General features: G+C 33.9%; 1 protein-coding gene across 2 annotated transcripts in view; it reads left to right on the top strand.

The window, feature by feature from the left end:
- XPR1 (xenotropic and polytropic retrovirus receptor 1) overlaps nt 1–21,903 on the top strand; it is a 111,807-nt gene that overhangs the window by 28,973 nt on the left and 60,931 nt on the right. For both annotated transcript variants that reach the window (XM_059675546.1, XM_059675547.1), the window contains exon 2: nt 236–287. In XM_059675546.1, coding sequence (XP_059531529.1) covers nt 236–287 — 52 coding nt within the window. The remainder of the gene's footprint in view (nt 1–235; nt 288–21,903) is intronic.

The following is a 21,903-nucleotide window of genomic DNA, read 5'->3' as shown; positions in this document are numbered from 1 at the left end:
ACCCATAAAAATCCTAGAAAACATAGGCAGTAAAATGCAGACATCTCATATAACAGATTTTTTGCTGATACATCTCTTAAGGCAAGAGAAACAAAGGAAAAAATTCGCTAAATTAATTTAGGGAACCGTATATAGTCATTGTGTGGGTATTGAAAAAGAAGTAATTGTTTAGCTTCAAATGCTTTTAATGTAAAGATTATTCAATTCATGTATTCCTTTTGTTTCTTCCTAATAGGCTTTCAAGGATATGCTGTATTCAGCTCAGGACCAGGCACCTTCTGTGGAAGGTAAGATGCATTAACTCCTTCCTACATGTAGTCACATAAAATTTCTTTTTAAGGAACGATATTTTAAACTGCACAGTACAAAACCAATATAACCTGTCCTATTATGTAGATCTTTTTTAGTTTTCATAATATATATCATAATTACATTATATTTCAATCAGATTATTTTTTGTTTAGTTAACATTTTCCCTATGATGGATCTTTTATATATCCTTAAATCAATCTTAGCATTGTGAATCATATACTGGCTTAGAGTCAGATTTCTTATCTGTGTCATTTTCAACCCCTCCAAATGTATTTTCTTTTTCTTTTTAAAAATTCTTTATTGTTGAAACCTCCAAATGTATTTTCATGTCTTTCTCTTTATCCATCAACCTTCAGTGGATCCTTAATCCATAATTAGTCTGGACAACACACCTTTTTCTTTCTATTTATGCCATGTCTTTAAACTGGGACTAAAACAACAAAGCACATTTTCTGTGTGTGTGTGTGTGTGTGTGTGTGTGTGTGTGAGAGAGAGAGAGAGAGAGAGAGAGAGAGAGATAAGCATTTATATGTATGCAAGTACACAGTTTGGCAGTCATAAAACAACCTAAGGACAGTGGTTATCTCTAATTATCTTTATTGATCCTTCTTTTTCTGTTACCTCAGCTGCTCACAGCTCATTCTTTATGGGTTTAACCTTTGATAGGCTTGGAGAGTTCTAAGTTAAAGTAGTATGGGTTCTTGTGTCAGTACTTAATTAGCTAATTCAACAACTATTTTTTGAGGGAGTATTCTTTTTGAGGCTGGGTATTATAAATTTTTTCCATCACTTTTTTTTTTTTTAGGAGAGAAGAATGTGAAAAAGTATTTGCCAAGAATATTCTAGATTAATACAGATTAATATCTTTATGAAATACCAAACTGGTATTCTATGAAGTCATTCTAATGACAAGCTTTTTCAGGCTTATTTTTATGACATAGATGTTGAAGTTGTTTAATAAAACTATAGATCTATAATCTAAAATTTTGTTATCTTACATCTTTCATTTCTAATCATTTTGAATTTAAAATGTGCTTCCCTCAATACTTCAAAATCTTTACCAGGATATTGGCACTTAGATACTAGTGTTATGTCACTGGATTTTGGTTTATAATATATTTAATTCTCTAATATTTCACTGAAGACATTTAAGATTTATCAAAATGTATAGTTCTTTTTTGGGTTATTATCTCATATTTAATGTGTCATAAAGAATACCTCCTCAAAATATTTTAGTAATGTAAGAAAAATGAAATTACATGGAAGTTAAACTGATTTTCTCACCTTGTGTAACTTGTTTTAAATAGTGATTCTTTTAATTTTATTTTCAAGGTTGTGCTACTTTAATTTTTTTTCTTTTTAAGTTTTACCATCTGGTTTGTAACAAAGATACTTTGAGATATGTTGGAAATTATGATGATCTTTCTTCAGCCCTTTATGCTGGATCATGCTGTAATTTTCATACACTTCTAGATCTGATAGGAAAATGGAATTCTGTGAAAGTTTGCTAAAATGAACATTATTTAGAGTTAAGAACTTTTTCTTTACCTCACTGCACAGAGACAGTGAGTTTCATAAGGCTATTTCTTTTACAGTCCGAGGGCATAATATAAAAATTCATTACTCTGACCTAGAAGGCCCTAAATAATCTAGTCCTTTTTCCATGACTTCACCTTCTGCCATTTTCTTTCTTGCTCACTAGACTCCAGACACATTGCCTTTCTTATGTCCCTAAATCAGGCCAAGCTTGCTCTTATAATAGGTCCTTAGCTCTTGCGCTCTGTTGAGAATCATTAGGTCATTCTTGAAGGGCACATGGCTGTGCCCCTCAAGAGGCCTTTGAATGCCCATTCATATATATAGCTATTGAGTCACTTTATATTATATCACTCTAATTTATTTCTTTGCATAGCATTTGTCACTTTCTGATATCTGTGTTTTTTCATTGACTTATTCTCTTGAGACCAATGTAAGTCCCTTGTGACCAGAGATTTTGTCCTACTATCTAAAATAGCCATATATATTTACAGAGCGCATCAGTGGATCGGAATAAAAATAATTGTTTTCCTCAAGCTTCCTTAAAATCAAAGTACTGTTTATGAAAAAAGGGAGTAAATTAACCTAGCTTGTGTCTTTTTAAAAATTTTTAAACTTTTCTAAAGAGATGCAGATTTTCCTTGCTGGGTAGATGGCTAATTGTATTTTTTGTTGTTGTTTTATAATGTTGATACTATAATTTTATAAGGTATAGTCTGAGCTGACACGTAGCATTTCTTTAAAACCAGTGGAGAAACAGATGATATAAAGTCCTAGTTTAAAGATTTTGTGTTTTTGTGCATTTATGTTGTCTTGATGCCAAGCATAGAATTCCCTTTGATTGCTGAGGAATCATATTTTATAAGCTACTGGGTTGGCTGCATATTTTTTGTAAGATATTAAACCACTTCATGTTTTTACATATGTGGTATGCCTCCCTTCAAAGATACATGTAATAGGCATAGATTTGATAAATATATGAATTGTTGGAGATTTTTTTTTTAAATGTCTACTCAGTGGAATATATTTTTCAGATTGTTTGAATTAAAACAGAAAGACCTCCAGATGCTTTAGTTGTTTTCTTTTCACATTTGGCCTCTCGTTATAAAGTACTCCTTTCTTTTTTATATTTTAAAACCTTTATTGTTGAGAATACTGCATATGTTAAGAATTCCTTTTGATGGGGAGTGTACCTAGCTAGCGTTAGCTTAATATAGTTCTCTGACTTTCTGAAATGAAATGAATAGATATAGTTAAGGACATAAGCCACTGACCACTACTACAGTGGCCTCTGCTTTTCTGCCATTTCTTCTTTAGTCCCCACACCTACTCCCCAATCTTATGAACAGGTTTTGTTGGATCTTTTTTGCTTACGTTCCCTCTGCTTATTCAACTTGGTTAGCAGATGTGTTACAGTCTCCCTAAGCTCCTTAGAATTCAGCTCTTAGTAGCACTGAAGATGAAAGTATGCTTGTAAATTATTCATTCTGATTATATGCTTGAGTTCTCTTTAGGCATCTTCTTCCACCTCACCTCTGTCCCCAGGTCTTTGTTGTTTTAACAGATGTGAGCTTGCTTTTTAGTTCTAGACGATGGGAGACTGAATTACATTTCTAAAATTGATGAAGTACCTTATCAATACAATGCCTAATCTTATTTAATTCCCCCCCACCCGATTGTTTTGAAGCAAATTTCAGAAATCGTATCATTTGATCTGTAAATATTTCTAAAGGATAGTCTCTGCCCCATCACACATAAAAATATTAATAGTAATTTCTACATTATTAAATACCTGTCAGGACTCACATTTTCCTAATTATTTTATTATTTTATACTTTAAAAAAAGATTTATTAGTTTGAATAGGACCCAAATAACATTCATTTTTTGATATATTGTGATTAATTAAAAATCTCTTAGTTCTCATTTGTTCTATAGTAGCACCATTCATTCTGGTACCCAGTAGCCAGATGTAGCTATTTAAATTAATTGAAATGAAATATTCTGACCCTCAATCATACTATATATATATATATATATATATATATACACACACACACACACACACACACACACACACACACACACATACATATATATAGAGTGCTTAGTAGCCACATGAGGTTAGGGGCTAGTATATTGAATAGCATAGAATATTTCTCTCATTGAAGACAGTTCTGTTGTCAGAGCTCATCTATAGGTTTTCCCTCTAACTTTATTTCTCTTTCATTTTCCTTTACAATTTATTATTATTGTTTGTTAGAACAAAAAGACTTTTTTGCTTCTTTTGGTCTTTCAGATTCTGGATTTTACTGATTGCACTTCTGTGGTGTACTATACCTTAACATGGTTTCTGTTTTCTGTAGTTCCTGTAAATTTTTAGTTAAATCTAGGGACTTGATGTAATTCAGATTAAATACTATGTACATATATTTATTCCCCTAAGAACACTTTATAGGTGCTGATGTGTATTTCTATTAGGAGGAATGTATAATAGCAGATTGTTTCTCTCTTTGTAATGTTACTAGCTATTGACAATTATTGCCTAATCCTAGATTCATGAATTCAGTAAGGTTTACAAAATAGTGATGTTCTAATTCTCCTGTGTTTATCACCAGAAATTTTGTAAAGAGAAACTTCCCTTTAGTTACCCTTAGCTATACAAATTGTATAGGAAAGGTAGGATAATTGCCTAATTCTTTCCCTTTGTTGCTAGTTTTCAAAATAATATTGGTTCTCTAACATTTTCCAAAGTTGACCAATGAAACTTTTTAAAAGTGTCTTAATGAATTAATATATTTAAATATATTTGGTATGTTTTGGTACAGTGTAGTTTTTGTCTTTGTTAACGATCAGATTTTCATCTTTGGCCCAGTGGGAACCTCTGCAGCTAATTTCCTCATTGCTTTTGATATGACCCTCATAGTCTTTGGTAGCTCCTTTTTTTTACCTGATATGACAAAATTTTCCAGGCTCATGTATTTCCAGCCTAGGACATGGGATCAGACATTCTGGCAAGGAGTCAAGGCCCTTTTAGTGCTAACCAGGGAGTGTTAATTCCTTTAAAAGCCATATACTGGCAACTCTTTCAAAGTGTCATTGCTACTGAGTTATTCATTGTTTTAGGCTTTATTTTTCAGCAGAAGTACATACATATATATCCGCACATGCATGCACATGCACAGACTTGTAAATATATATGTGTGTATTCTTAAAAGATAAAATATCTCATTCTTTAAAGCATAGATTGTTAGTATATTTTGAACTTGAAAGTTCTATTCTATTTGAAAAGATGAAGTGTGATGATTTTTAGGATTGAATAATATTCTTAGGCCTGGTACCACAGGTTGATCTCTTTGGGATTAGAGTGTTGAGGGGTAGTGAATACCAACCAATACTGATTAAAATTTCATTTTCTTCATTGAAGGTTGAGAAGTGAAACATAGTTTATCACCTACGAGACTGAGTGCCAATTTATGGTTCCTGATGAGAAATTGATCAGCTATCTGTTTGTTATAAGAGATATAGTCAGTGAGCTTGGAAAAGGAAATTGAATTTACTTTAGTGTGTTACCACATGCAATTAATTTTGCATATACACCGAAAGCACGTCTTATTTGAAGTTGAAATAGCTGTGATTTGAATCAGGGCATTGCAAATCTAGTGTGATTAAATATATTTAAGAGTTTCTGTTGTTCTACAATTGCCGTATAAGTCCAAACAATACGTTATTAGGCTATTCACAAAGGAATCTTTTGGTTGTACAGTGAGAAAATGAAATAGTGAAATTTGTGCATTCCTTTTACAAAGGATGAGAGAGAATAAGGTAATTTATATAGTAAGATTTATTACTATTATTATTATTTTAAAATATATTTTATTGATTTTTTTTACAGAGAGGAAGGGAGAGGGATAGAGAGGTAGAAACATAGATGAGAGAGAAACATAGATCACTCCTGCACACTTTAGACACCAATCACAAGTCCTATGAAACTGAATCGCATGATACAGAGAAATCATTTGTGAACGGAAGAGTCTTATTTGAAGAAAACAACCACCCCAATCTTCAGCAACCACAACCCTCATCAGTCAGCAACCACCAACACTGAGGCAAAATCCTCCCCCAGCAAAGATTACAAATCACTGAAAGCTCAGATGATGGTTAGCAATTTTTAGCAATAAATTATTTTTTAATGAAGGTATGGTCATTTTTTTTAAGACATAATGCTATTGCACACTTAATAGACTGCTGTATAGTGTAAACATAGCTTTTATATGCACTGGGAAACAAAAACATTGGTGTGACTTGCTTTATTGCAATCTTTGCTTTATTGTGGTAGTTTGGAACCAGACCCACAATATCTCCGAGGCATGCCTGTATATGTTTGCAGATCAAAAACGATTGGAATGAATTGCATACTGTCAAGGAAAATTGGTTTTAATGGCAATGTTAATTAAAAGAGGAGAGCATAGAACTTTATTTACAGTTGAGAAGAATGAAATCTGGTGAAAAGTTTGTAGATAGACTTGCAGAAATAGGGATTGTGTGAATCTAAAAGATAAGCTTGGAGAGGCATGCTTGGGTTCTGTCAGGTGAATCAAAATGTTTGAATTAGACTTAATAAATTGGTGCATTTTAGCATCTTTCTAATATTTTGTTTCTTAGAGATTAATAAAGCTAAAGTATGGTTTATGAAAAGGTAAGTGGTTCTGACAGAAGAAAAGAACAGAGAAAGTGCTAGGAGATAGAAGGAGCTGCCTTTTAATATGGTAATAAAGCTTATTAGATTATCTTTTAAGAAATATTAAAAGGAAGACAAACTTAGTTATCCAAACCAAACTAAAGCATGTGTCTTAGAGAATAAACCTGATTAATGAAGAATGGCAAATATAATTATATAGGGACATAGAGTAGAATTTCCGAAGACTTGCAGTTTCCATTGTCTTAAAGCCTTATGGAAGGTTTTCGTTCTTCATGGAAGTACTAGAGGCCCAGTGCACGAATTCATGCACCAGTGGGGTCCCTTGGCCTGGCTGCAGGATCGGGCCAAAACCGGCTCTCCAATATCCCCCGAGGGGTCCCACATTGTGAGAGGGCTCAGGCCAGGCCCAGGGACCCCACTGGTGCACGATTGGTTGGCCAGCCGGGGAGGGACCGTGGGAGGGTCCTGATCAGCTCAGTCCTGATCAGCCAGACCCCAACAGCAATCTAACCTACCGGTCAGAGCATCTGCCCCCTGGTGGTCAGTGCATGTCATAGTGAACCGTTGAGTGGCCTTAGCATATCATTAGCATATTACCCTCTGATTGGTTGAATGGATGACCGGACACTTAGCATATTAGGCTTTTATTATATAGGATAATAAAAGACTTGAAGAAATAGGCCACATTAATTATCTGTTGTACAATAAAAGATAATTAGAAACTGTTAGCATAAAGTAACATTTATAAATTGATGAGTTAGAGCAATCTGAGGTTTGATTTTATGTGTAGGAAATGAAATTGCATATTATAATTTAACATTAGATCAGTTATTTTCAAAGTGTTGTTTTTTGACCTATACTCATCAGTATCACCTAGGTACTTATTAGAAATGTAAATTTTTGAACTCAGCTCAGACATACTGAATCAGGGAATAGGCCTAGGCCTGTGGTCGGCAAACTGCGGCTCGCGAGCCACATGCGGCTCTTTGGCCCCTTGAGTGTGGCTCTTCCTAAGCCTTAGGAGTACCCTAATTAAGTTAATAACAATGTACCTACCTATACAGTTTAAGTTTAAAAAACTTGGCTCTCAAAAGAAATTTCAATCGTCGTGCTGTTAATATTTGGCTCTGTTGACTAATGAGTTTTTCGACCACTGGCCTAGGCCATTTGTGTCTTAACAAGCTCTTAGGGGATTCTGATGCATGCTAAAGTTTAAAAACAAACTTAGAATGTTACTGTCCTTTCTTGTACCAGCCAGTAAATAAAATTCTATGTATGTTACTCTGTTCAAGAATTGTGCCCTTATAGAGTGCTTTACTCAGTTAAATTATTCATATCATAATTTTTAAAAGGTAGAATTGATAAAAGTAAAAACAGAGCATGTGGTGATTAGATGTCATTAAAATTTAAAAGAGTAGTTCTCCATTCTGTGTTGACACTGGAGAAATCCAGGTGGTAAGATTTCAGTGTTCTAGATAAATTTATCTTTCCTTTTTTGGGGGGGGCGGGGGGGGGCGCGCGGGCCTGGCACCATTTATTAACATTTAGTCAACAAGTCTGAGAATGTTGAGTTTGACCTGCTAAGGATAAACTTAGGTAGTTGTTAGTAATTGGTTTGGAATGTCACTTGGAATAGTATCAAAATAGGTCTCTGATAGAGGCGAGGAAAGATTTTGTGCCTATCTTAGATTTGGGCAGGAATTAAAACCATTTTTTCATTGTTTTTGTGGGTCTCAGTTTGAAAGTCATTGTCCGAATATAGGTAAAATGTGTCTTTCTCAGACACAGTATTAGGGTTTAAATTGTTATACACAATGAGCATTTAAACACATATTTAAAGGAGAGAGTTAAACCTTAAACTAGAAGCATTTACAGTGTTACTTTAAATTAATTTATACATTCAATTATATATTTTTATTTTATTTAGAACTCTCATTTTAAGAAAAGACTAAATGAAACTAGAAATTAGTTGAGAAATTAGCCTATGGTGTGAAATGATCTGATGTATAAGTAACTTAGTTGAACAGACATGTAATTTTATTTTGTTTTTAAGTGATAAGTTAATTTATCATTATTAACCTGAAGTTTGAATGGTCTTTTGAAAAAATCTTACCTAAGACAGCTAAATGCTTGACCATCAGAACACTGGTCCCAAAATAGAGTTTAGACTGTTTTTCAACTTGACACAGTTGTCTCTCTTGCTTTGCTTTCCTCCTGATATGATGTTTCCATTTTTGGGATGGGAAGAGCTCTGATTATTTATAGGCTAGTGTGTTTTGGACAGGTGGTGTGTTTACACAGATCAGGGAATTATCAATGTTTCATAAGATCTTTAATATGAATACATTTTGTTTTATCACTTTTTGTATTTAAAAGAATGAAGTAATTATGTTGGGTGAATGGAGAACACTCTCTTTAATTTTATATTTTAACACAGAAGGTGCCCTTAATATAGTAGGAGTTTTCCAGAGTTTTGGAATAATAGTTACTGGTAAGCCATATAGCTTTGAAATTTGAAAAAAAATTTAAAGGATGTGTTTGTGCCTTCTTAAAGAGTGTAGAGCCCTGGCTGGTTTGGCTCAGTGGATAGAGCGTCAGCCTGTGGACTGCAGGGTCCCGGGTTTGATTCCAGTCAAGGGCACATGCCTGGGTTGCAGGTTTGATCTCTAGTAGGGGGCTTGCAGGAGGCAACTGATCAATGATTCTCTCTTGTCATTGATGTTTCTATCTCTCTCTCCCTCTTCCTTCTTCTCTGAAATCAATAAAAATATTGTAAAAAAAAGGAGTGTAGAAATTATAAGCATATTCTTCCATTCCAAGTTTCTGCTTTTTATTTGACAGGAGTTTTTTTTTTAGGGAGTTTTGTATAACTCTAAAGTATTCATAAATTATTGAAGCTTTACATATACTATAATTCCAAAATTATTGTAAAGTCAGAAAGTAACTACTGGCAATACTACAATAAAAACTTCTGAAGTTTAGCATTTGCACATATTTTTCAGTTCTGAAATCATTGTTATATTAATTATGTAAGTAACCTTTTCTTGTACTAGGGTCATTTGCCACTGTCTTCTCCAGTGAAGAGGAGTTCACATATGGACCTGCTTTTACTTACTTCTTTGCAATAGGCAGGAAGTACTTTGGTCTTATTCCTTTTTGAGAGCCCTGCCTTTTGAGAACCTGTTCCCATATGTTTAGAAACTGACTGATATCATATAGTGCCATTCCAAAAGATATTGAGAGTAAAAAAGTTTCCTCCTTTTTTTTCTTTCCCTTATCTGTCTTCATCTCCTTCTGGAACCTCCTCTTTGTTCTACTGGTATATCCATTAAGCCCTGGTCATCCAAAGCCATTTTAAGGTTTCTCTTTTCTTTATTATACTGAATTGACAACTCACTGTAGGATCATCCAGATACTTCACCTACTAGAAGTAGTTAGCTTACCTCTTGAAACATTTGGCTAGTTAATGACCTGTATCACATAGTTAGAAACCTCTTTCTATCTGGATATTGTGTGACCATTAGTGCTCATCTTGAAGCAGGGCTAACTTATCCATTAGGTACTGTAAGTTTAGTTCCTAGGGCCCATGATTCTCTTAGGAACCAATAAAACCTGTTTCAATTTTAATTTATTTTAAAATCAGAAGAGAAATGAGTATAAAGTAATGAATATATAATGAATCTGACTTGGATTACATTAATCTTTATACTAATGCAATTGTAAAATATAATTTTCAATGTTTTTTAAAATTGAGGCAGTGGCTTCAAAGGCAAAAGTGCCTGGGACTTGTAAAAGTCATAATGTGGTCTGCATTGTTGAAGGGTAAGTAAGGGTTTGTTGGGGCTGGGGACTGAGATTGGCAAAATCTTGAGTAAGAAATTGATAATTAGCCCAGCCAGTGTTGCTCAGTGGTTGAGCATCAATCCATGAACCAAGAGGTCCCGGTTCAATCCCTGTAAGGGCACATGTCTATGTTATGGACTCGATCCCCAGGAGGGCGGGGGTGGGGGCGAGTGTGTGTGCAGGAGGCAGCTGATTGATGTGTCTTTCTCATTGATGTCTCTCTCTCTCTATCCCTCCCCCTTCCTCTCTCTCTAAAATCAATAAAAACACATTTAATAAATTTATAATTAAATCATAGAGTCACTTTAAGGAACTTAAATAAATATGGTTTCTCTTACACAGGCTGCTGCTAGTTGAAGCTCAATGATGACTGAAAAATAAACTGAGTACTTAGGTAGAATAAACACCACTTGATATTCTAAACCCCAAATTAAGATGCCATTCTTAGTCAATGAATTATCATTATGTTGAGAGGCAGTATCTATTTTAATATTTCCTTAGTTATCATCAGAAAAAAACTATTATAAGATGTACACATCATTGATAACAGAAATGTGGTTAAAATGTGGTGAAGTGGAAAGTACATCTTTGATACTAATAAGCCCTGTAGTTTTTTGGGATCCAGAAATCCATTGCCATAAAACTCACATTTCAGCATAGAATAAATCTCTGTGGTGAAACAGGGATTGACCATTTCAGATCTTGATTTTAGGCACTATGATACACTAACTGGGATAGTTATAACTATCATTCTTATTTTACAGATTAGAGAAAGAGTAAAAAAGAAAAAAGATTGGAGTATCTTTTCCAGGGTCAGATATTTAATAAGAAAGAGGCAGGGTCAGTATTTTAACTTTCTAAAAAATATATATTTTATTGATTTTCCACAGAGAGGAAAGGAGAGGGATAGAGAGCCAGAAACATTGATGAGAGAGAAACACCGATCAGCTGCCTCCTGCACACCTCCCACTGGAGATGTGCCCGCAACCAAGGTACATGCCCTTGACCGGAATCGAACCCGGGACCTTTCAGTCCGCAGGCTGACGCTCTATCCACTGAGCCAAACCAGTTAGGGCAAGGGCCAGTATTTTAAGTCAGGTAGTCTTGATTGCAGAGCCTTTGTTCCTAACCATTACACTGCCAAGTTTTTAAATTCAGGTTTGGATATGTTGAGTTTAATGTGTTTGTGGGACAGCCGATGGCAAATATTCAATGTGTTGTGTGAGTCCGGAGCTCAGTAGTAGTGATATGGGCCAGAGTTAAAGATTTTGGTGTCCTCCTCATGTAGAGGTAGACATTAGTAGGAAGAACCTACCATTGAAGATTAATATCTTGGAAACCAAGATGGAGGGATACAAACTATAAGTTCATCTCATGAACTATATAAGTCAGTATGGAAGAGGGAATCTCAAAAGATAACTGAAAATAATTTTAAGCCAAATCATGTTTTTTTAGAAAATTCTATACTAGGTAATATATAAGCTATATTTTTTCCTCATTGCCTTAGCAGCAACAATGATATCATTGATGTCTGTGGCAAAAGTTAAGGTTTTATTTAATCAGCATTGCCTCTTGTATTAGAGGGGATGTTGGAGCAGAAAAAGATTAACTCAGAATGTGACCTCATTTGGAAATAGGGTCTTTGCAGATGTAATTAGTTAAGGATCCTGAGATCCTTGTCTATAATGAGCCAGTGAGGAATAACAGATACAGTTTAGAGGGAGAACTGATCTTTAATAAAGTTTTATTGTGCTTCATTGAATAATGCCTGTTGAAAAGCAGAAACACATTTAAATTCCAAAGTACATATTGTCAAACAGAGTGTTTCTGTTTGGTATTTAATAACCCAAGTCTATTTGAAAACTAATCAGATAATGTCTTTTTAAAATGTTTTTAAACAGATTTGGGCATTACATTATGGCTCTCTAGACATTTAACTTGTTTAGACTTAGGAAAAATTGATTTCCAATTAACACCAGATTTCATAAGAAAATATTAGCTAAATAATTAATTCCATGAAATGACATGTATTACAAACAGAAACAGGCAACATCTGTTAATTCAATTGGGAAGACAGGATTGAGCTTGATCCTTTTATTTTTAAATTAGGTATTGTTCAGAATTTTTATTTGAAGCACATTTTAAGTACATTTAGTGACTAATACTCTGTCACATCAGAACTTGAAATATTTGAATTGTATATAGTCATTAAGTATTTTACTGATCAGTCAAATGATGAGAGCTGGTCAGTTTGTTGTTCTATATATAAAATACCCATCTATCTAACTAGCTCTAAAATATATTTATTTTATGCATCATGGTTTATAATTCATATTTCATATTAAAGCCTAATAATAGTATTGTTTTTATGACAAGTGGTCTTTTATTCTAATCATTAGTAATTAATACATGTTTAATGTTTGCAACAACTACTTTACTCACAACCTGTTTAGTATTTTTGGTCAAGGGATCTAAGTGTTACATAATTTCTTTTCTTTTTCCCCCCTCAAAATAGTGTTTTTTTTTAAATTGTTTAAAGTATTACACATAGTAGTACATATGTCTCCTTTTTCCCCCATTAACCTCCCCCCAGCCCCCTCCCACCTCCCGGCACATGCCCTCACCCCCCTAGTGTGTCTGTTCATTGGTTATGCTTAAATGCATGTATATAAGTGTTATATAATTTCATTTCCTGAATCCAAAACTTAGAAATTGGAATACTTAAAAAAAAAAAAAAGAATGCAAGTAATGTTAGCAATTTAGCCTCATGGTGTTATTGTAGTTGCCTAAAAACAGCTTTTATCTTAGGTTTTTTTTTTTTGGTTTTTTTTTTTATCTTAGTTTTTATCTTTACTGGCTATCAGGATATGCACTGGCTTTCAGAAGATGTTATGAGTATGGGGGGGAAACAAACTTTAAGACACTTATGTTCAAAGCTCTTATCCATTCATTTCATAGTGAATTGCTTATTTGTACTTTAGCTCATAAAAGTTCATAGATGAATGCATTATTTTGTTTGTAATTTGCCTTAATTGTTAGATTTTAAAGTTCTTAAATATAGGCATTATTGTTTCTTTAGTATTTACCATTTCCCACTCAATAGATATTCAGTGAGTAAGTTATTTGGAGTTCAGATTAGTGAAAAAATTTTTAATAAGTTAATAGGGAAGAATTTATTACTAATTAAATGTGGGAAGATACAGAAATATTTTGATTTTTAATTGAACTCTGAAAGACAGAAAAAAAGTGAGATAATGCAGATGTCTGTAGAGAATAAGCAGAGCACATGTACACAGAAAAATAAGAGTCTCTTAGTTGCCATGGCTTTCCAATTCCGGTGAGACACACCTCCATCAGTATTTATGTGGGTGGGTCCCTAGCTTTCCAACCAAACTTAGGTCCCTGTGGCAAACCTTCTCTTATTTAAAGTGATTAGATAATCTGCTCTTCGAATTTAAAAGAATATAATGAAATTAGCTTTCCATTTAAACATTTGCAAAGAAAAACATTCTTATATACATTTTCATATTAAAGTTTATGTACATTATATCCTCGATAACCTGGTATAATAGATCACAGATTAGGTGGTCATAACCCAGCTTGAATCAGTGTTACCATTTACCAACTATGTTATCTTTTTTTTTGTTTTTTTTGTTAATCCTTACCCAAGGATATTTTTTCATTGATTTTTTGGGGGAGAGGGTGGAAGGGAAGGGGAGAGACGGAGAGAAAGAAACATCAATGTGAGAGAGACACATTGATTGGGTGCCTCCCACACGCCCCTGACCACAGGCGGGGTTGATATCAAGCCTGCCGCTGAGGTACATACCTTTGACCGGAATTGAACCCAAACCCATCAGTCTGTGGGCCGATGCTCTGTTCACTGAACCAAACTGGCTAGGGCTCAATTATGTGATCTTGAAAAAATCATGGCTGAGTTTTAGTTCCCATGTTTGTGAAACCTTTATATGCTATCCAGCCAGTAGTGTACGGGAGCTGATTGTTAAATTTTTAGAAATCTTATGAGCTGACTGTAAGAGAGCCATCATTAAAAATTAAATTACATAAATTTATAATTAAGTTACATTAAAAGAAAAGGCAATAAATGCTCAAAGCTCATCACTTCCTAATTATTTTACTACATTTTATTAGTATTTATGTCTATTATATCTGTGGTTCACACAGATATAATAGAAATACTATATAATGATATGCTTTTGTACATCTCTTCCCAACTCTGTGTTCAGTGCTATCTCATTCATTGGTAGCTTGAAAGCTGTCATATCAGGAAATAGTAAATACTGTAAACCAGAGCTTGATTTATTGTTTTGTTGGTTGTCTCTATTTAAGAAAGTGCCAGTAAGGTGGCTTAAACTTGAAAGTTTATTGAGTCTCTTGCCTGTTATTGTGAGTAGCACCAAAATAATTGAGGAAATATTCTAAATTATTAACTAATTCAGCAAAATGCTGCTCATGTCATTGATGAACATGTCAGGTTATGACATACACCTTCGTTGTTTCACTCTTTTTCTTATTTTTTAATGTAAATGAAAATATCAAACAACATAGAGGTTGTGACTACACTCATTTATCAATTGGCAAAATCAAGAGCATTCTGTGAGAATTGGGTCTATGAAATTTACAATAAAGAGAATTGTATATTTTATTGTACTTTTAAAAATTTGTCCTATACATCCTTTATATCAGAAAAATATATAATAAACACATAAACTTTTTTTTTCATACACACACACACACACACACACACACACACACACACACTCGTACATACCAAGAGCTGATTGTTCATTTATCAGCACACCACTGTGTCTAGCACAGAGCAGGCATTTATTAAGTACTGCTTTTTTCTATCCTTTACTCCCCTTTGGCCTTTTCAAACAGAATCAAAATATCTGTTATATGTAATATAATCAGGGTTGGTGAAAGAAAGTCTTAACACTGACTTTAACTTCAAGGCTATTATATCCTCTAGTATTACCACTTTCACCAGTATTAAAAGCTACTTTAGTTAAAAAGGACAAATGAAGGGGTGAGGGAGTATGGTTTTCTTTTGAATTTCTGGGAACTTTCAGATCTAAAAATACCAATACTTCATTACATTTCAAAAAGGGACATTAGAAGTTTAAAGAATATAATATTTATTGAATATTGAAAAACAGTTATGAATCATAGCAATTATTAACATTTTCTTGAAAATATTTTTCTGATAAATGGGAGCGATTTAAATTTTGGTTTTAATTTTCAATCTTTTTCGTCCTTATCCACTTTCCTATGTGAATAAGGAAATTGATTTTATAAAAAGCATTTCAACTATGGGCTGATTTTCTTTTTCAGTTACTACAAGGATATATTATAGATTCTTTGACAACATTAGGTTTTCCATTATTATGATGATTTTTCTTTCCATTTTTAATCTGAAATAAAACATTTTCTAGAGCTTCTGCTTGATGGTTGTTATTTTCTTACACATTCAGGATATATATTAAGAATCATATAGTCACTCTTCTCACTTCTAGTTTACCTTTGTCTAGTTTATGGGCCCAGCACGCTTCCGCTGCGCTACTCTGCTGCCTATCTTTGTCTAGTTTAAATAAAAGCAGCTGTATTTCTGTAGTGCATAGTTGATTGCTTCCCAACTCCCATAGGAGAGGAATCAATTTTTGAACATAGAGAAAAGATGAAACATTGAGATACCTTTCTGTGTGGATTTATGTTACTAATCAGGGAAACGTAAGCCTTTACACGTTTTAATCCTATTATTTCCAAAAGAAAAACATGGGCTAATAGTGTTTCCTCCTCACGAATGTTTGAAAATATATAAAGGAATAATTGAATTACATTAGCATCTTTGTAGGAAACCAATTGCCAAACATATGCGGTCTGTTTCTGGGTTCTCTATTGTACATTATAACACTTGTCTTCATTTCTAACCTGTGTGCTGCAAAATTTTTTAAAAGCATTACTTGACTTCTTAGGGAAACTGACCTCTTTCCCCTTGGATTGTCAAATAAAAAATAATAACAGCCAGCACAACAATAGCTGTCTGGTATGAATGAATCAAAATCAAACCTTTTTTTTGTAAGATAGGCAAAAAAATATATTTTAGTAATGAGTGTGTGTGTCATGAGATGAAAAAGGTTGAAAAGCTCTGCTAGAGCTTCGTAGTAAATTTTGAAATTGGACAATATAAATATTCATTTTCAAAATTACTTAGCTATTTTAGTTTTTTTGCATTTCCAAGTAAACTTTAAAATCTGCTTCTCGAGTTTTGCAAAAAGAAGTCTGCTGGGATTTTGATTGGGGTTGCATTGAATCCATAGCTTGTTTTGGTAAGGATAGACATATTAACAACATTAAATATTGTAATCCATGGACATGTTATATTTCTCTACTTTATTTAGGTATTATTTACTTTGTCTTTGCAACATTTAAAATTTTCCATGTAATTTTGATTTTTCATATTTTTATGTAAAGACTTTGTACATATTTTGCTAAATTTATCCCTAAGTATTTTATATTTTTAAGCTATCATAGATGGTAATGATTTTAAATTTTATTTTCTAATTACTTGTTGCTAGTATATAGAAATACCACTAAATTTTTTTATATATTGCCTTTATGTAAAACCTCGCTAAGCTCATCTAATAGTTCTAGCGATGCTTTTATAGGTTACTGAGGATATAGTACATACATATTATATTGCCTGTGAATTAAAATTTAATTTTTTCAGTTCTGATCCATATGCTTTATCTATATACTAGAGACCCGGTGCATGAATTCGTGCACGGGTGGGGTCCCTCAGCCTGGCCGGTGATCAGGAGCCAACCTGGAGGTTGGCTGTGAGAGCACACTGACCACCGGGGGGCAGCTCCTGTGTTGAACTATGATGCGCACTGACCACCAGGGGGCAGACACTCAACTCAGGAGCTGCCCCCTGGTGGATAGTACGCTCCCACAGTGGGAGCGCCGCTCAGCTGACCATCCGGCGTCAGACGCTGGGTTCATGGCTGGCAAGCACAGCTGCGGCAGCCCGAACCTCTCCCGCCTCCGCAACAGTGCTACTGAGCAGCAGCAGGCTCAGTGGGGCGGGATGAGTGGGAGTGGCGCCCGGCCTAGGCTCGGGCCCCTCCCTGGCTGCCTGCAGCTTTGCGCACTACTGCATTCCTCTGGGGATGTGGGACTGCTGGGATCGGGCCTAAACCAGCAGTCCAACATCCCCTGAGGAGAACAGGCCAGGCTGAGGGCCCCACTGGTGCACAAATCCGTGTACTGGGGCTCTAGTATTTTATAATTGTTAATCCACAAGCTATGAGGCATTTCTTATTTATGTATCTTTTGTCTTAATTATTAGTAACTTCCTTAATTTGATATCATAATGATCAATTTTCTGCTATTAGTAAATAGAGGAATACTTTAATATAGCTTTTCTAAGAAGGCCAATCATTCAAAGCTTGAGTTTCACATAAGTATCTAATAAATAGTACTTGGAATGAATTTATTAGAAAATGGAATTTTCCAGTTTTTACAGAAAACTGGAGCCATCTCTTTTAAGCTGTATCTTTTACCTGCTACTGTTTAAAAATTTAGGACAGTTATTTTATGTTAGTAGGTTTACTTTGTGAGCATTAACATTAGCTTTATAAATTAAATAGCAATAAAAGGGAAGTCAAACTCGCTGGTAGCATTTTAAAATTTTCTTTGTGTTCTTCCAGAATATTATTATTGTCACAGTGAATTATTGTTTTATACATTTCCTGGAAAATTAAATATAGGTCACTTTCAGAGATAGAATAATTTCAATGAACCAATAGTTCAGTTTGCAGTGGCAGACCCTCTCTCCTATAAGATAGAAAGAGAAAATGGCAGTAATCATTAAAATAATTCTCACCAGCATGTCTATAATTTTAAGTGTGTAAAGAATGGTGAGCTCATCTTTCATATAGACTATTGAAAATTGTTTCCATCAAGAAGGAAGAAGAAAGGAAGAGTTAATGTCTAAGGGGAATAAATATGTCGCCCATAAGTCTGGTGATATGAGCTTGGACCCTTATAAATACAGAAAGCAATGTAATGATAGCATCATCTCTGACACTTGGTAATGGAAAAAGAGAAAGGAGATAGTATGAGTATGAGTGAAAATAAGATTGAAGCTAATTAACATTTACTTTCAGACTTGAATGCTAACCATGGCTGGTAGAAGATGCAGTGGGATGGAAAAGGAACTTCGGTTATTAAAAAAAGAACAGAAGAACTGTGGCAAAATAAAGCATAGTAGTTAGCATAGATGACTAAATTTTAAAAAGGAATATTCTTTTCCTTTTTGGGGGGAATTGTATGCTTAAATTTATTCATTCTCTTTGGTACAGTTTTATTGTAGATATTGAATAATTAAAATTACTTGGATATGAGAGTTTACCATAAAATTAAACAATATTGGTATCTCCCTTTTCTTATCTTTTCTGAGAGCTTTAACAAAAGCAACTTTTTACTGAAAGTCTTATATGCTTGAGTTTTGGCACAAGAAACTTCTCTGATTTTTCATCTTCTTTATTCCTACCACTTTTCTTTGGAGATTTTTTAGGAATTTCCCCGTTGCTCAGCTGTGCACTGTGGTTAAACAACTTAATTAGAAAATATTAAAATGTGGTCTGAGGAGCACATAAACTTTTCTATAAGAATCAAAGGCTCCTTTTTCCACTGAATATATTTCAGCTTCTTAGACATTTTAGATCCCTTCCTTTAGTAACTAGAGTCATTTCTCAATGTCCTTAAGACTCTAAGCTATAGTTGCTTATGATGATTCTCAGAATCTTGCCCAAATAAAAAAACTTCCCTTGATGTGAAAAAACATTCTATGACTAAAGATTTCAGTAAGTTCAGAAAAAAAAACATGCTTTTCACTGGCTAACAGTCATTAAGTTCAGTCAGCTGCAGTCTGCTTGGGCTAATTTGTTCCCGGCATTCTGGAACGGGGCAGAATTGCTATTGTATCCTTTCTTTTTATGTCAGAGACTTTACATTCTGAAGCAGTATGTCTTAACTTTCTTTATGGTAAATAAGTCACGAAGTATCTTAAGGAAAATAGAGATGTCTCCTGGGATCTATAACATTTTACATTTAGTTTCAGAAGGAATTTCTTATAGTTTGTAAACTTCTAGTTAAGAAGGCCAGTTGTAGGGGTTTCTGATTTCCTTTGCGTCTTTATTTTTGTCTTGAGAACTCATTTTGAATAATGTTTGTCCTTTTCTAAAGAATTCCCACCCTGTTGCTTCCTAGAAATACTATATTAATTTATATTTTAATGGCTTTTTTCTTAATTTGATGCTTTTTTAATGTTAAACCAAAAGATCTAATTTTCTTATGAAAGAGTCATTGAGGTACTAAAGCATGTTCAGAGTTAAACACGGGAAGATGTGGAACTGCATGCTTTTATTTTCAGTCAGTCATTGGAAGAGTCTCTTTATCAGTGGCTGCTTTTCATGTCTATTTTGAAGATACTGAATGGTCCAGAATGTAAAGGAGGAGGGATGCATATAAAACCCTGGCTTTGAGAGAATTTAAGCTAAGAACTTTTTTTTAGTTGGTATGTTGCTCTGAAATTAGAATAAAATTTGGAAATAGTGGGGAAAATTCTCAACAAAGATGTAGTTTCTGGATCTTAAGAATTAACAGAGCAAAACGTACTTTGGTTTATATCTGACTGGAATATTGAAGTTATGTTTATTAAAAATGCGTTCTGTCCTTAGTTATATGCCTGTTACTTTAGAGAGAAATGAAATAGTTACATAGCCATAGTTACCTGAAAGCTTTATTGCTGAATAAGTAACCAGAGTCCTTATCATTCTTATGCTTCATTTTTGTACTCATCTTAACAACAACAACAAAAAAGGACTGAACATTCAGTTAAACTAATGTTATTCATTATTTTGGGTAATCATCAAATATATTGTTATTTGGTTGATAGTAACTCCAGTCTTGATAATATGTATAACCTGTTGTTTTGCAGAAGTGAAAAAAGAACTATGATTAATAATAATTTAGCTAATAGTAGATTTAACTAGATAGATTTGATTAACAAAGTAGCTTTAAATAATGGCATTTACTTTCCAGTATATGAAATAATTAATTAGGCTAACAGAATTAGCAAATGGAAGACCTTATTTGAAGAATAGGTAATTCTCTTGAAAATATAGTCATCTGTAATTAGATTAGTATTTTCTCATGTTGGTTAAATAAAGAACAGTGCTGGAAAAAAAAAAAGTCCTTTTTTACTGTCCTTTAAGGAAATTAATTTCCAGATCTTTCATACTAGTATATATTAATTCTTGAAATTGTTTTGCCTGAGTAATCACCAGCAGTTAAGGAGTCCCCTTTCAAATGCCTTTCCCTGATTTTATAAAGTAAAAAGCTTATCTCTTACTAAGTCTGAATTTTGTTATGATGCTTGGCTCTCTGGCTCTCAACAAAAGAATGCAGATAATCCCAAATTAGGATGGTTTGACTTTACGATGGTACTAAAGCAATACTCACTCAGTGGAAACCGTACTCTAAATTTTTTTTTAAATATATTTTATTGATTTTTTACAGAGAGGAAGGGAGAGAGATAGAGAGTTAGAAACATCGATGAGAGAGAAACATCGATCAGCTGCCTCCTGCACATCTCCTACTGGGGATGTGCCCGCAACCCAGGTACATGCCCCCGACCGGAATCGAACCTGGGACCTTTCAGTCCCCAGGCCGACGCTCTATCCACTGAGCCAAACCGGTTTCGGCACCGTACTTTAAATTTTGATCCTCTCCTGGGCAAGTGATATATGGTACAATACTCTCTTGTGACACTGGCAGTGGCAGTGACAGAGATGACTTTGCCTAGCTGTAGGCTAATGTAAGTGTTCTGAGCACCTTTAAGGTAGGGTAGGCTAAGCTATGATGTTTGATAGGTTAGGTGTATTAAATATATTTTCAACTTAGATATTTTCAACCTACAATGGTTCATTGGGATGTAACCCTATTGTAAGTCAAGGAGCACCTGTAAGTCTGAAATACTCAATACTTAGTATAAGTGTTGAGAAAGTAAGTGAGTAACAGGGTCACATCCTTTTGCAGTCAAATTATTTTCAATTGTTTGTTTTCAACGAAATTGAAGGAAAACTTAATTGTAAGTTTATATATTATTAAAACTAAATTTTAACAATAGATCCCTATGCAATTTTTGCAAAACACTTGGAGAATTGACATTGCTACAACAAACTCTCATTCTTATCCACTCATTTATGTGAACAAGTTTTCTCAGCACTTACATCTCTAGGATGAAAAATAAGAATAGCAGTGCTTGCTAATGGTCTTATTCTACAGTATTCATAATATTCTAGCAAATAATGTAATATTTATCATTTGAGCAAATAATGTAATATTTATTACTCTAGCAGTAATGTAATATTTATCACTGGGTATATGAACTAATTGGGGGAGAAAGCTCTATCCATTTAAA

This window comes from Myotis daubentonii, chromosome 18 (genome assembly GCF_963259705.1).
Source record: "Myotis daubentonii chromosome 18, mMyoDau2.1, whole genome shotgun sequence".
Classification (NCBI taxonomy): Eukaryota; Metazoa; Chordata; class Mammalia; order Chiroptera; family Vespertilionidae; genus Myotis; species Myotis daubentonii.
The sequence above is the reverse complement of the archived record's forward strand: the minus strand, read 5'-3'. Positions and strand labels throughout refer to the sequence as shown.